This window comes from Vollenhovia emeryi, unplaced genomic scaffold (assembly GCF_000949405.1).
Source record: "Vollenhovia emeryi isolate VEMERY1.0 unplaced genomic scaffold, V.emery_V1.0 DF939180.1, whole genome shotgun sequence".
Lineage (NCBI taxonomy): Eukaryota > Metazoa > Arthropoda > Insecta > Hymenoptera > Formicidae > Vollenhovia > Vollenhovia emeryi.
Window position 1 is genome coordinate 1262087 of NW_011967186.1, and position 12506 is coordinate 1274592.

General features: G+C 36.5%; 2 protein-coding genes across 2 annotated transcripts; both read left to right on the forward strand.

The window, feature by feature from the left end:
- The first annotated feature begins 1861 nt into the window (after positions 1-1861).
- Positions 1862-7722, forward strand: LOC105563174 (beta-galactosidase). The gene is made up of 10 exons (XM_012014544.1): positions 1862-2052; positions 4044-4216; positions 4382-4532; positions 4786-4849; positions 5130-5224; positions 5658-5888; positions 6082-6253; positions 6381-6502; positions 6650-7051; positions 7222-7722. Exons 1-10 carry the CDS (start codon positions 1978-1980, stop codon positions 7642-7644), a joined length of 1908 nt encoding a protein of 635 aa, XP_011869934.1. The 5' UTR covers positions 1862-1977; the 3' UTR covers positions 7645-7722.
- Positions 7723-7797: 75 nt separating this feature from the next.
- Positions 7798-12500, forward strand: LOC105563173 (zinc finger protein 239-like). The gene is made up of 5 exons (XM_012014543.1): positions 7798-9640; positions 9994-10161; positions 10463-10632; positions 11029-11191; positions 11702-12500. The coding sequence occupies exons 1-5, from the start codon at positions 9634-9636 to the stop codon at positions 11944-11946; spliced, it is 753 nt and encodes a 250-aa protein (XP_011869933.1). The 5' UTR covers positions 7798-9633; the 3' UTR covers positions 11947-12500.
- Positions 12501-12506: the final 6 nt, after the last annotated feature.

The following is a 12506-nucleotide window of genomic DNA, read 5'->3' on the forward strand; positions in this document are numbered from 1 at the left end:
AAGTTCAAGAAACTCATGAAATTTATCGAAATTCCATGTTGTCTCACGATCACGTGATTTTCAAGATAAATTTTAAGAGAAAATTCTCTCCGTGTATATATAAAACATTATTTAACACATATAATGTCTACAATTACAAAAAGTATCCGTATAAAGTAACATTCATCTAACTGACCTGATTATGCACAAATGATGAGAGATGTGCTCCGACAATTTGCTTCTTTTACGCGACGCATTGTTCAACGAATTTTTCGTAAATATTCCTTTCACCCTACGCTTTACCAACTTCTGAAGACGATTCTTCAGAATTTCAAATTGCGCACACGTTTGTAAGCAAAATCCTAGTACTATAGTTTCCGTCGCCATGTTTATAACCGTGGCAATAATCAGAGCTACGTACTCTTGAAGGAACGTAAGCCAGAATAAAAGGAAGGAGGTGGAATCCCAAGATATCCACACATTAAAAAGTAATCGACCCTTTAAAACATTGAGGAATCCTGCCCCCATAGCACCCAGCATCGAAAACGTACATAGGAATATGTAACGCATAGAATACAATCTGCATACATTTTTTTTAAAACATATTAGAAACGTATAATAATCGAGACATGTAGTTATTGATATATCAACCTGATCGAACGGTCGAATTTCATCTGGATATCAGTTTCATCTGCGTTACACGCTTTACAAGGTTCCTTTTGCAAAGTCTCGACCAAATTGACAATCTGGTCGCGATAGAGTACAACAGTAAACGCTTTGAACAATAAGCTGATTGTCGAGAAGAAAATTGGGGAGCTCAAAGCTAAGTTCTCCACGTTATCGATAACAAAGATGATATACAGCAAGTGAACCAGCATCAAATAGGCTAACAAGTATATTGCGAAAACGGTGAACACGCTGTATAACAACTTGGAGTATTTCGAAGACCATTCGATTGGTCGCCACAAACCACTTATGGTATATAATAAGAAACTGAGAGAGAGTATCTGCATTTCTACAGTTGCTACAATCGAAAGTAATAGAGTCTCATATTTCTCATCAAACCTACACCAAAAATATTAAACTTTACACGAAACATGCAGGCTTGTGTAAAGATCATACGAGTAACTTTTATAGCAAAACGGCAGCATGTAACTACGTAATTTGCGTATCGGTAAAACTGGTATACAAAAGTGTATAAACGCGACGAAGGTTCGTAAGACACTACGGTTTGCGCCAACCTTGTCGCCCTTAACTTGAAATTAATGATTCATTAATAACTTGATGCGGCACCTTGTCGATACATTACCAGTAGCAAACTTGCAATTATAACGACGTCGTTTGATTCACTTAAGGAATATTATCCCTCCCGATGAATTTCACCGTACTGTCATATTACTTACTTCTATTCGCATTTTCCGGGAAATAAAATATACTTTTTTTTACCAACGTCTATTGGAAAACTCAAGTAGCTGCGCTAACGGTGAATATTTAATTGACGGATTAACTACTGTAACATCTTTTTGCAACATGTACTTGGGCACGTACCTTTTAAGGTGGACTGTTCACCTTTCAATCAGTGCACCTTTCAACTATTGCAATCTGATATTTCGAAAGCAACTCGTTTCACCGCGGAAGAGATTCTCTAAATCCCGGATACAGTGTAATATACAAGAAACTTTCAGTTGAAATTTGTGTGCGAAATGAGCCGCTTAAAAATTCAGTCGTAACACGATAACGTTCGTGCGATAACATTTCAACAACATTTATTTTTCGAATTTGAAAGTTCACGAGTGAATACCTGCACGATAATGAATACTTGAATAATAGTGCGACCGAAGAACACCGTATCTCCCCGACGATAAACTTCATACGCCAGTGTGACTTATCTTAGGCACGCCGTCAAATTCGTCAGTAACGCGCGAGCGTCGGTGGTGAATTAACAAGCGCATGGAAGAGTGCAACTCGAGTACAACATAAAGATTAACCCGTTTGAAAATGTGGTCATTAATACTCGTAACGACCTTGGCATTAGGTAGCGCTGTGTCGAAGACGGTTAATTTACCGAGTAACGTATGTTGAATCTCTTATATAACCCTTTTAGCTTTCATCGTGTATATGTTCAATATGTACGAGGTTTGTTCCGCTCGATTTCGGAAAACGCTTCCAGAAGTGGGAACGGCGTTCGAAGTGATTAATCGGGAAGGAATATTTCGAAGGAGGTCCGAATAAGCTGTAGGTAAACCTGCAAAAATTCTAAAGAGAAAATCCGGGAACTTTTCGAACGGACCTCGTACATGTACAATTCTGCGGCAAGCTGCTACGTATTTCCTGTGAAATATGTGAAAAGAGACATTCCTTCAAGTTCTGCGCGATTAAAAGTTTAAATCAATCTGTAGATTAACGTTCGAAAGAATCCTTGCACAGTAAAGATCTTCACATCTCACACGCGTATTGTCTCGCCGACAAACATATTTGTTGTGTCAGTATTCAGTAAATTATTTTGCATTTACATTTTCATATCTCGAAATTAAAAACATCGCGCCGATGATATTAAACGATATTAACCAATTAAAATTATTTCATCTCTAAATTCGTTTTTATATATAAAAGCATAAAACCAGTGAATATAAAACGGTGTATATACTGATACGGTTTGATAAATACTAGTCGATACTGATTGCTTAATCGGAAATAACGATGGCAACGGTTTAACAAAAAAGAACGAACTTTGAAACGGAAATTCTAGCTTTTAGGAAGATTTCTCGGGTCATATTTCCTGTGAAATTGTCATTGGTTACGTTTGCTAATTAGGAACGAAATGCCATCAACCGGAATTCTTAAGATTCCGTTTAGAAAGTAGGAGAATAATATGTATTGAATAGGATACATTTGATAAAATAAAATATAACGTGGTTCATACACGGCTCGTACACGACGTACGTCACGTAAATCATAAAATTTGAATGCAAGTCACAAAGATTGATTCTGACCGATTGACAATTGTCCTCGACCTCGTGTCCTAGATATAACCATCGCTGATTGAATGGAACTGAAATGTTACTTGAATTTAAGCTCATTTTTTACTTAAGCATATAACCGAACTCGTATTTAACGTATACTGAACTTCTATGGTCCTTTCATAATCTTTTTTAACTGAAGAGATTGTTTAGTTACATTTTTTAGTGAGGTTTAAAGATGCATTTCATCTAGGTAGAGGAAAGTCCCCTATTATGCGATAGGATCCTAGTATGAAAAAGCAGGATTTAAATTAATAGACATTATCTGTTGGTTCCATCATAAATTTATTGCACTCGGAGTGAAATCTGTGTAGTGGAAAATTGCTTGGTAGATTTTGGACGTTGAAAACCTGCTATCTTATATTAGAATCTTATTTCATAATAGAGGACGGTTTTCTGTATAACACGCAATAAAATGTTTGATAAAGAAATGGAGATTCACTTATAGAATTACGTACATACACGTACTTAAAAATTTATTTATGTTGCGAGAAGCAATAGAAAGATATTACAGAATGTCTGTTGCGTTACGTGTTTCTGTGAAAACGGATAAATTTATCTCTATGATTAGCCTATCGGAGTCGGGATAATGATACCGGCTTGACAAAGTTAGAAGACGGAGGAGAAAGACAGGGAATCAACTGGCTATACAATGATCGACCTCGGATGGTGACCTTCGATTACAATTCTCTAAAGCCGGCTTGTAAAAACATATTGAAAATTATATACTTAACACAAAAGCCTGCGTCAATAACTTGAATACCACATGTGGCATATGGCAGAACATATGGCATATTCTACATGGATTATAAAAGTGCATGACATTAATTGGATCGTGAAATAAAAGATGTATAAAAATAAACCTAAGAAGTTGTCTCTTAAGTACATAAATGTGATATAAACTGTGACACAAATATAATTAAACATTACGTAAAAAAAATTAATTAGACTAATTGTAAGCCGTATTCTAATAATTTAACAATTAATACATCGCCTTTTATAAACTTATTTTCCTCAGCGAGAGTTTAAAATAAATAATTGCAGAATACGGAATGGCGGTACGGTTTCGAAGTTGACTACGAGAACAATCAATTTTTATTGGATGGGAAACCCTTCCGATATGTTTCCGGTAGTTTTCATTACTTTCGAGCGCCTAGACAATACTGGAGGGATCGTTTAAGGAAAATGCGAGCCGCGGGACTTAACGCTGTTTCCACGTAAGCTACATCGCATAATTTACGTTTTGTAATGTACATAATACAAGAAAATGTCAGGGCGTTAAGCGCATAATACGTACCAGATCTTTTAACAGTTTATTAGATTTAAAATAATATGTCGCGAAATAATCAGTGAACTCTATCTTTTTCCCTCGCGATATATAGTTATGTTGAATGGAGCCTTCATGAACCAGAGCCGGGTCAATTTAATTGGGCTGGCGACGCAGATCTAGTAAACTTCTTAAATATTGCACAAGAGGAAGACTTGCTCGTGTTATTGCGACCGGGTCCTTATATATGCGCGGAAAGAGACTTGGTAAACATATGTGGTCATTTTCCGCGAAAGTGTGTACTTTCGGAGATAATGTGGGAGTCCCATTCTTTTCGAATACCCTGTATACATTACTTGCTTAGTACAAAGTTACTAACACAGCTAGTTGTCTTTTGCAATCTATTCTGTCATATCTGAAACGAAACTTAACAATTTAACTCTTCACTCTTGTTTCTCCAAATGGCAATATTCAGAAAATGTTATTCAATCTTGATAAGCTTGACATTTTTGCCTTTAGGGTGGTTTACCATATTGGTTGCTTCGCGAAGTACCGGATATTAAGTTACGCACAAAAGACGTAGGTAAGCTAATTCGTTTCATTGAATCGTTATATAAAAACATGCTTCGAATTTGGAATAAACGTTTGTGATTGTTAAATTTGTGAAAAGAATAGGAAATTCATATATTACTACTTATTTCAATTTTAAGTACGTCTCCTATTTTATATATGTATGACATTGTCAAATTATTTTATTTCCGTGGAAATCGCTCGATATAATATTGATATCAATTGGCAAATGTCTATTACTAACCCATTGTAGAATCTAACTGTATTGTTAAAACATTTTGCAACTTCTATAGATTTCATGAAATATGCCACATCATATCTAAATCAAGTATTGGAAAAAGTAAAGCCACTTTTAAGGGGTAATGGAGGACCAATAATTATGGTTCAGGTAACGACTACGAGATTAAGGGGTCATTCCACTTTAACGGCCCAAACAATGAGACAAATCTTTTCGGGATTTATTAGGGCACTCTTAAATAACACACCAAAAATTCTGTCGTAATTTAAACAACTTTTTAATTAAGCGTTTTCTACACCGTTCGAGTGGCGTGTCGAAAAAGATGCGAGTCCGCCGCGTTGATGACTTTTATTATTCAGGTTTACCTGAAACAAAAATCAAAAAGATTCTTAATCCATGTGAGTGTCCCTATGTCCCGAACCTCACTTAAGAATTTTTATTTAAAAGTAACAAAATGGTAAAAAATAAAAGATAAGCATAGTTTTTGGGTCCTTAAAAAGTGGAATAAGCTCTTAAGAAATAGTATTATGATATATAACTTACGCAACGTCATATGTTGCCCTAACTTTAATCGCGTTAACAGGTAGAAAACGAATACGGAAGTTACAATGCTTGCGATACAGAGTACATGGACCTGTTAAAAGAAGTTTTCGTCAGAAAAATTAGCAATAAAGCTCTTCTGTATACGACTGACGGTGCATCCGTATCGTATCTTCGATGCGGATTCGTACCCGGTGCATACGCCACGGTTGATTTTGGAACGTCCAGCAATGTGTCCGCCAGCTTTCTATCTATGCGCCTTTATCAGCCAAGAGTAAGCGATATCATTGTTTAAAGAAACCAGTAATTAATAAATAAAAGTTGAGATACAATATTATTGTCGCCAGTAGTTAATTAACAATATGGAAAATTATTTGACGGCTTCAACTGGTCTCAAACTTCGTCGAATAATTTTTTCTATTGTTAAAAATTGAGATGTTTAACAAAGCTTGAAAACTGATACGTAGGGCCCGTTGGTGAATTCTGAGTTCTATCCGGGTTGGCTAACGCATTGGGGAGAAGCCTTCCAGAGGGTAAAAACGGGAGCTGTTACAAAGACGTTGAGAGAAATGCTTGATATAGGCGCTTCCGTTAACTTTTACATGTTTTATGGGGGTACAAACTTCGGTTTCACCTCTGGTTAGTAAAATCTTATCAACTTGACGAATTAGCAATAAGTAAATTTGCGATGAAAATAACACTTGAGACGGTTAATGAGATTATATCATAAAGCGTACTTTACTTAACATTCATCGTTACACCACAGGAGCTAACGGTGGGGCAGGTGTGTACAATCCACAATTGACTTCGTACGATTACGATGCTCCCTTGACCGAGGCCGGAGATCCGACAGACAAATACTTTGCTATAAGGGACGTCATCGGTGACGTATGTGATTTTCTTTACGATGATACACTATTGCGTTTTTGGTTTGACAATATAAATTTTACGAAAAATTACTTCTAATTGGCGAAAATGCATAACAAATGTCTCTATTTTATAATAAGTCGATTCACGTGCACCTTAACATTACAGTATCTGTCGTTGCCAAACATGTCCCTCCCAACCGTATCTCCGAAAGGTAATTATGGTCCAGTGTTATTGGAACCAGTACAGAAGTTGCTCGACAGTCGATCTCCGTTCGCGGCGATCCGGGCGACCGGGGACCTGCCTGAAACCTTCGAGGCCCTTTCTGTGAATCAAGGATTTGTTCTTTATGAGACGAACTTGCCGCCACCCACCTCGGACCCGGTCATACTGCGAGCAATGACGAAGGACAGGGGACTAGTTTACGTGGACAGTCAACTATGCGGCACTCTGAGTCGCATAGATAAGATATTTACTATACCACTGGAGAGCCCTTACGGCCGCCACTTGGGTCTCTTGGTAGAGAACCAAGGTCGCTTGAATTTCGGCAATGAAATTCGCGATTTCAAGGTATCGGAAAGTATTCAAATATGACATACGAACAACCGTAGTCACAACTGTTTTCTAATGATTAGCTACTTGCGCGTGCACAATGTCAATTTGCGCTAATTCAACGAACCTGGGCGACTTACGGATATTTCAGTGTTAAACTTTCTGCGATTATTTGCTTTGCGTCTCAGGGAATATCAAACGTGACTGTCAACGACGTTCCGCTGATCGGCTGGAATATGACGGGGTACACGTTCTCCGACGTATCCTCCCTCCGGAACCTGACAGCTATGCCCATTGAGAGTGGTACTCTGAGCAGCGGCCCGGTGTTCCTGCGTGGACGATTCACGGTCCCCGAGCAACCGTTGGACACGTTTCTGGATACCACCGGCTGGGGAAAGGGAGTAGCCTTCGTGAACGGTCACAATCTCGGGAGATACTGGCCATTGGTGGGCCCGCAAATTACCCTGTACGTTCCAGCTCCGTATCTACGCACGGGCGAGAACGAGTTGATCATATTGGAATTGGAGTACGTGTCGCAAACGAGAAAGATGAAGTTCCAAACCGTACCGAATCTGGGTACGATGAGTGTAACTCAGAGCTTGGGTAATTAAGCACGACTGTAAAAGTACTGGATCATGTACGCTTTCTTGTTTTTAGTACAAAAATAATAGAATGTATCTTGAAATGTCCTTAAACTCGTTTTCAGCAACCTGCATTTTTTCAGCTGCAGTCATCATAAAAGCCGCAGCTTGCACTGTCGCTTTTCTGTTGTTACAGTATTTCTAAAGTATTTTCAAATTACTCCGTTACTAATAAACAACACACAAGAATGGCCAGTGCGTGTCTAAGGCAAGATGTAGATAGCCTATACTTGTAATTTATTAAAAATGTGAATTCTACATCTATCTACATTTTGCCTTAGACTCGCATTGGCCATTCAGTTTTAATGAGAGTCCTACTTTAACTCTAATGTTGCTAATAAATGTGCGGAAAACCATGTTTCACAGACATGTTTCTCTACACGTTGAAAGCACGTTCGTGAAGTATTCCGGGGGGAAACACGCTTAATATTCATATTATTTGGCCCTTGGAAAGTTTTACTGTTTCGAGAACGCGCTATCGAAATGCCTGGTCTGTGAAAAGACTCGGGAACGTTTAGCGGTAGTTTATACGCTACGGGGGGAAATCGATCGGTTTCGATAATACAGCACCGCTACACAGCAGAAATATGTACATTGTCGCCTATGGTCGATGAAGAACCGATTTGTAAAGATCCTGCGGGGCATTCAATGGCTTTAATATCCTCCGCGTTGACAAATGAGGGTTTCGCACGGCAGGACGTCCGATAGCCCGATGCCACACGACGAATTATCTCACCTCCTCTTTCGCGCCGGTGTGCTTCCAGGCGAATACCGTAGATAATAATGAGTACGGTGACAAAGCACTACCGGCTACCCGCTTCATAAGCTTTATTCGTGTGATAGAGTCTATTTCACGATCTAATATCGACGCGTATATGTAACGTATTTTTGCATGCATGGTATAAATTTACAAACAAATGGATCTCGAAGAACGTTGTAAATATATTCAACGAGAAATATCTTCGTTCAATGTCAACTAGGCATGGAAGACTAGTTATGGAACTATCTCTTCTTGCAGATCAGACTAGACTTAAGATGGTTTAATATCACACGGGCCCGTCGGCAAATCACAAAATCTGTAATAAGAAAGCATGACTCTTTTTTATAAAAGTCATACAATTATTTTTATTGTATTTCGTTATTTTGTCATTAGTGTACATATGAATATTTTACGCGAGCAGCGATTAAAATCTAGAATGTCATAAGTCTAGTCTGATCTGCAAGAAGAGATACTTCCACAACTGGTCTTCCATGCCTAGTTGACTTTGAGCGAAGGTATTCCTCGTTGAATATATTTATGACGTTCAATACAATAGCGGCAGTATTATCTCAGAAAATGAAAGTCATGAAAATTTAAATGATTTTGACCTATGTTAATCCAACATTGAAAAACTTTACGTGTTGTTTTTACAATAATCGATATCGATGCCAGATCTTTCCAGAGACGAAAGGAGTTCTCGTGGAATTTTATGCGAATGATGAAACGCACACACAGCTGAAAAATTTGTGTTAAATTTACCAGATATCACATGTCCCAAACGGTCCACACAAATTTTTGCGTTAATTCAACATAATATGGATATGTTAAAAGCTCATAGAGATACGTTACACAGAGCATTTTTACAGAATATGCTCCTTAATGTGACGTTCTTTTGTTAGCTCGACATGTAACGAAAATGTTTTACAAGGAGCCTCGAGGCGTATCACACAGGCAATTGCAAAGCATATTACGACGATCAAACTCCGCCCTTTGCGAAAACGCCGCCTTCGACATGCGCCGGAGGGTCGTTTGCGGCTGCACCGTTTCTTATCCTTAATCACGCGTTTAATCTGTTCGGAGTGGTAACATGTTACGCGCGTGAAGAGCCGTGCAATTCGACACTTCTAACTCATTTATTTGCCCGTAAAAGCAATTGCTCGTCCAACTTGACAAGTCATCGATAACAACAAATTATCGTGATGTCCGGTAAGCGTGGTACATTATTGAGACACAAAATTATTACAGATAAAATCGCAACAGCATGCAAAATCACATAAAGTGGATAATAAGATAATAGATTTATCCTAAAAAAATATCTTCCTTTTTACTACATACTTTTGCGTGAAAAAATGTTTCTTGTCCTCGGCTATTGAAATAATACCAGAAATCATTTTCATTGAAACCGTAATACGCAAATTCGTTATAAACATGCATGCATTAAAAACATTATTATAAAAATTTCTTTTCTCAAAAAAATAATAAGTGTAAATGTACCAGAAATCCAATTCACATTCTAATTATATAATGTAATTAATTGAGTGAATATGTTAATACGTTAGTATGGAACGTAACACAGAGTGCACCCTTAGACTTGAGTAGACGTGGGACTGCATGGAAAACTGATGTTATTAGTACTTATAAATTTCAACGACGTCTCCCCTGTCAAACTTGCGGTAAAAGTTTTGACAGACCGTCCCTTTTAAAAAGACACCTGCGAACGCATACAGGTAAATTTGAGGAAAAATATGCATTGTGCCAAATTGGCATTAGTCGACCTTTTTGTCTTTCAAAAGCTTGCGTTGAACGAATTTAAATTTCGTGTAGTAGAAAAGATTACGTACGAAAAGAAATTTCTCTGTAATTTCTATTCTTTTTACGAACCTATTGTGAATAATTGTTTTAGATTTCCAATTTTCAATATAATGATCATATTAGTGTGCCCGTGGAAATTATCAATATATTTAAAGAGCCGATGTAAACAGATTAGCAGTTAACATTATAATTTACATTTTAAAAACTTATTCCCAGGCGAAAAGCCACATGGTTGCGCAATATGTGGTAAAATGTTTAGCACAAGCAGTTCATTGAATACTCACGTTAGGATTCATACTGGAGAACGTCCTCATGAATGTCCAATGTGCGGAAAGCGTTTTACAGCATCGTCGAATTTGTATTACCACCGTATGACGCATTACAAGGTATTTCTGTTTTAACTGTTTGGATTATTGCTGCTGATGTCGGGACGTGGCCGATGGTCCAATGAGAAAATTTCTTTTTCGAAAGAATCGGCTACGCGCGGACGTTGGGACGTAGCCGATTCTTTCGAAAAAGGAATTTTCTCATTGGACCATCGGCTACATCCCGACATCCGACAGTGACATACGACGTATTGTAGAACAGGCCTAATAGACTTGGAAATTGGCAGCTTAAAATAGAATAGTAAAGGGGAAAGATGATGCTAATACCAGACGCTTGTATGGTAATCAGTTATACGTAAAAAAATACACTGCAAGAAATGCACATGCTAGTAATATATATCTAATATATTATTATAGTTTGTGTAATATACGTGTATACATATATGTAATTTATAGGAAAAACCACACAAATGTGACGAGTGTGGACGATCTTTTCCAACTCCCGGTGATTTAAGGGCTCACGGGTATTCTCACACTGGTAATTGGCCTTTACGCTGTCCTGTCTGTAACAGGGGATTTTGCAAACTCGGCGCCTTGCATCATCATATGAAATCACACGGTAATAACAATATTTTGATAAGAGGATAGGAACTTTATCGTACTTTATATTAAGCAATAATTAATGTTCTAAATATATTAATTATTGGCATATCATGCAAAATATAAAAGATATTTGGAATAATGTTATCAAATTAGACGAGAGAAATTGGACGTTATTCACGAATGCAACGATTATATTACGAGAGGCCAGAAAAGTCACAATACGTAATTTTTAAATACTTATGTTCAATCTAAATACTAGGATTCTATCAATCTAAGAACTAAACTAATCAATGTCTCATAAATATAAGTAAATAGTAAGGATTCTGAAAAAATTCATTATTTTTAAATAATTAAAAAAAGAAGATAATTTTTATAACACCCTACAATGAGAAATTTTATAATGTGACGTTATAGAATCCGTATAATCATACGTTTTCTTCACGAACGGTGAACAGTTTTCTAATCATAATAGATATAATTAACTATAACACGAAATAGCGCGTATATGTAAAATTCTTCTCTACAGGTGATCGTTCTTACTATGGTATCTACAATCAGAAACCTGCGGTCTTCAATAATTTACGAATTCATGAGCGTTTACAGAATTCGCACGTGTTAAATAATAATGCAGCTGATTATACAAGTATACGCAATGGTATTTCAAGCGTAGAGATTATCAAATTTGAAGGTTTCGGTAACAATTACATGCAATTACCTACTATGTATCCATGGGGTTCTCTCTCTTGGATGCCATTACAATTCCAAAATTAATTTATTTTATTTTCTACAACTAGTAAATAAACCAAATCTTATTTATTATAAACGTCTATAAAAGTAGTGGTTAACAAAAAATATATACATATTTAATATATTTGTCCTCTTCATGTAAAAGAAATATGTAAGTCATATAATAATATGAGTAATAATATTTCTAAAACTGGTAATTAACTTTTTTAATTTAATCCAGTAGTTTCACGGATTTTAGAAGTACATTATACATCCTGTTCAATATTAAATTTAATAATATAAAGGAAATCTACTGACACTTAATTTTTCAGTTTGTTTTATTTAATGATCTAACATACAAACTTGCATTTTATATTGCTCAACGATTGTGGTTGAGTGAAAAAGGTAATACAATTTATAATAAATTCTGAATTTATTACAAATATTAAATACATAGCAACATAATTTCAATAATATAAAAATAGCTTGTATTTTCCGAAGTGTATTAATTTTCTAATATGGCAAGGAATTCAATATGATAAATACGACTTATTCAATATGGCAAATATATGTATAGTCTATAAACCGTACGTATACAACTTAAA

Coding starts and splice junctions, on each gene's coding strand:
- LOC105563174 (XM_012014544.1), top strand. CDS start 1,978: ATGTGGTCATTAATACTCGTAACGACCTTGGCATTAGGTAGCGCTGTG. Junction 5,225..5,657: donor GACCAATAATTATGGTTCAG/GTAACGACTACG, acceptor TCGCGTTAACAG/GTAGAAAACGAATACGGAAG. Junction 7,052..7,221: donor ATGAAATTCGCGATTTCAAG/GTATCGGAAAGT, acceptor TTTGCGTCTCAG/GGAATATCAAACGTGACTGT.
- LOC105563173 (XM_012014543.1), top strand. Junction 10,162..10,462: donor ACACCTGCGAACGCATACAG/GTAAATTTGAGG, acceptor ACTTATTCCCAG/GCGAAAAGCCACATGGTTGC. Junction 10,633..11,028: donor ACCGTATGACGCATTACAAG/GTATTTCTGTTT, acceptor TGTAATTTATAG/GAAAAACCACACAAATGTGA.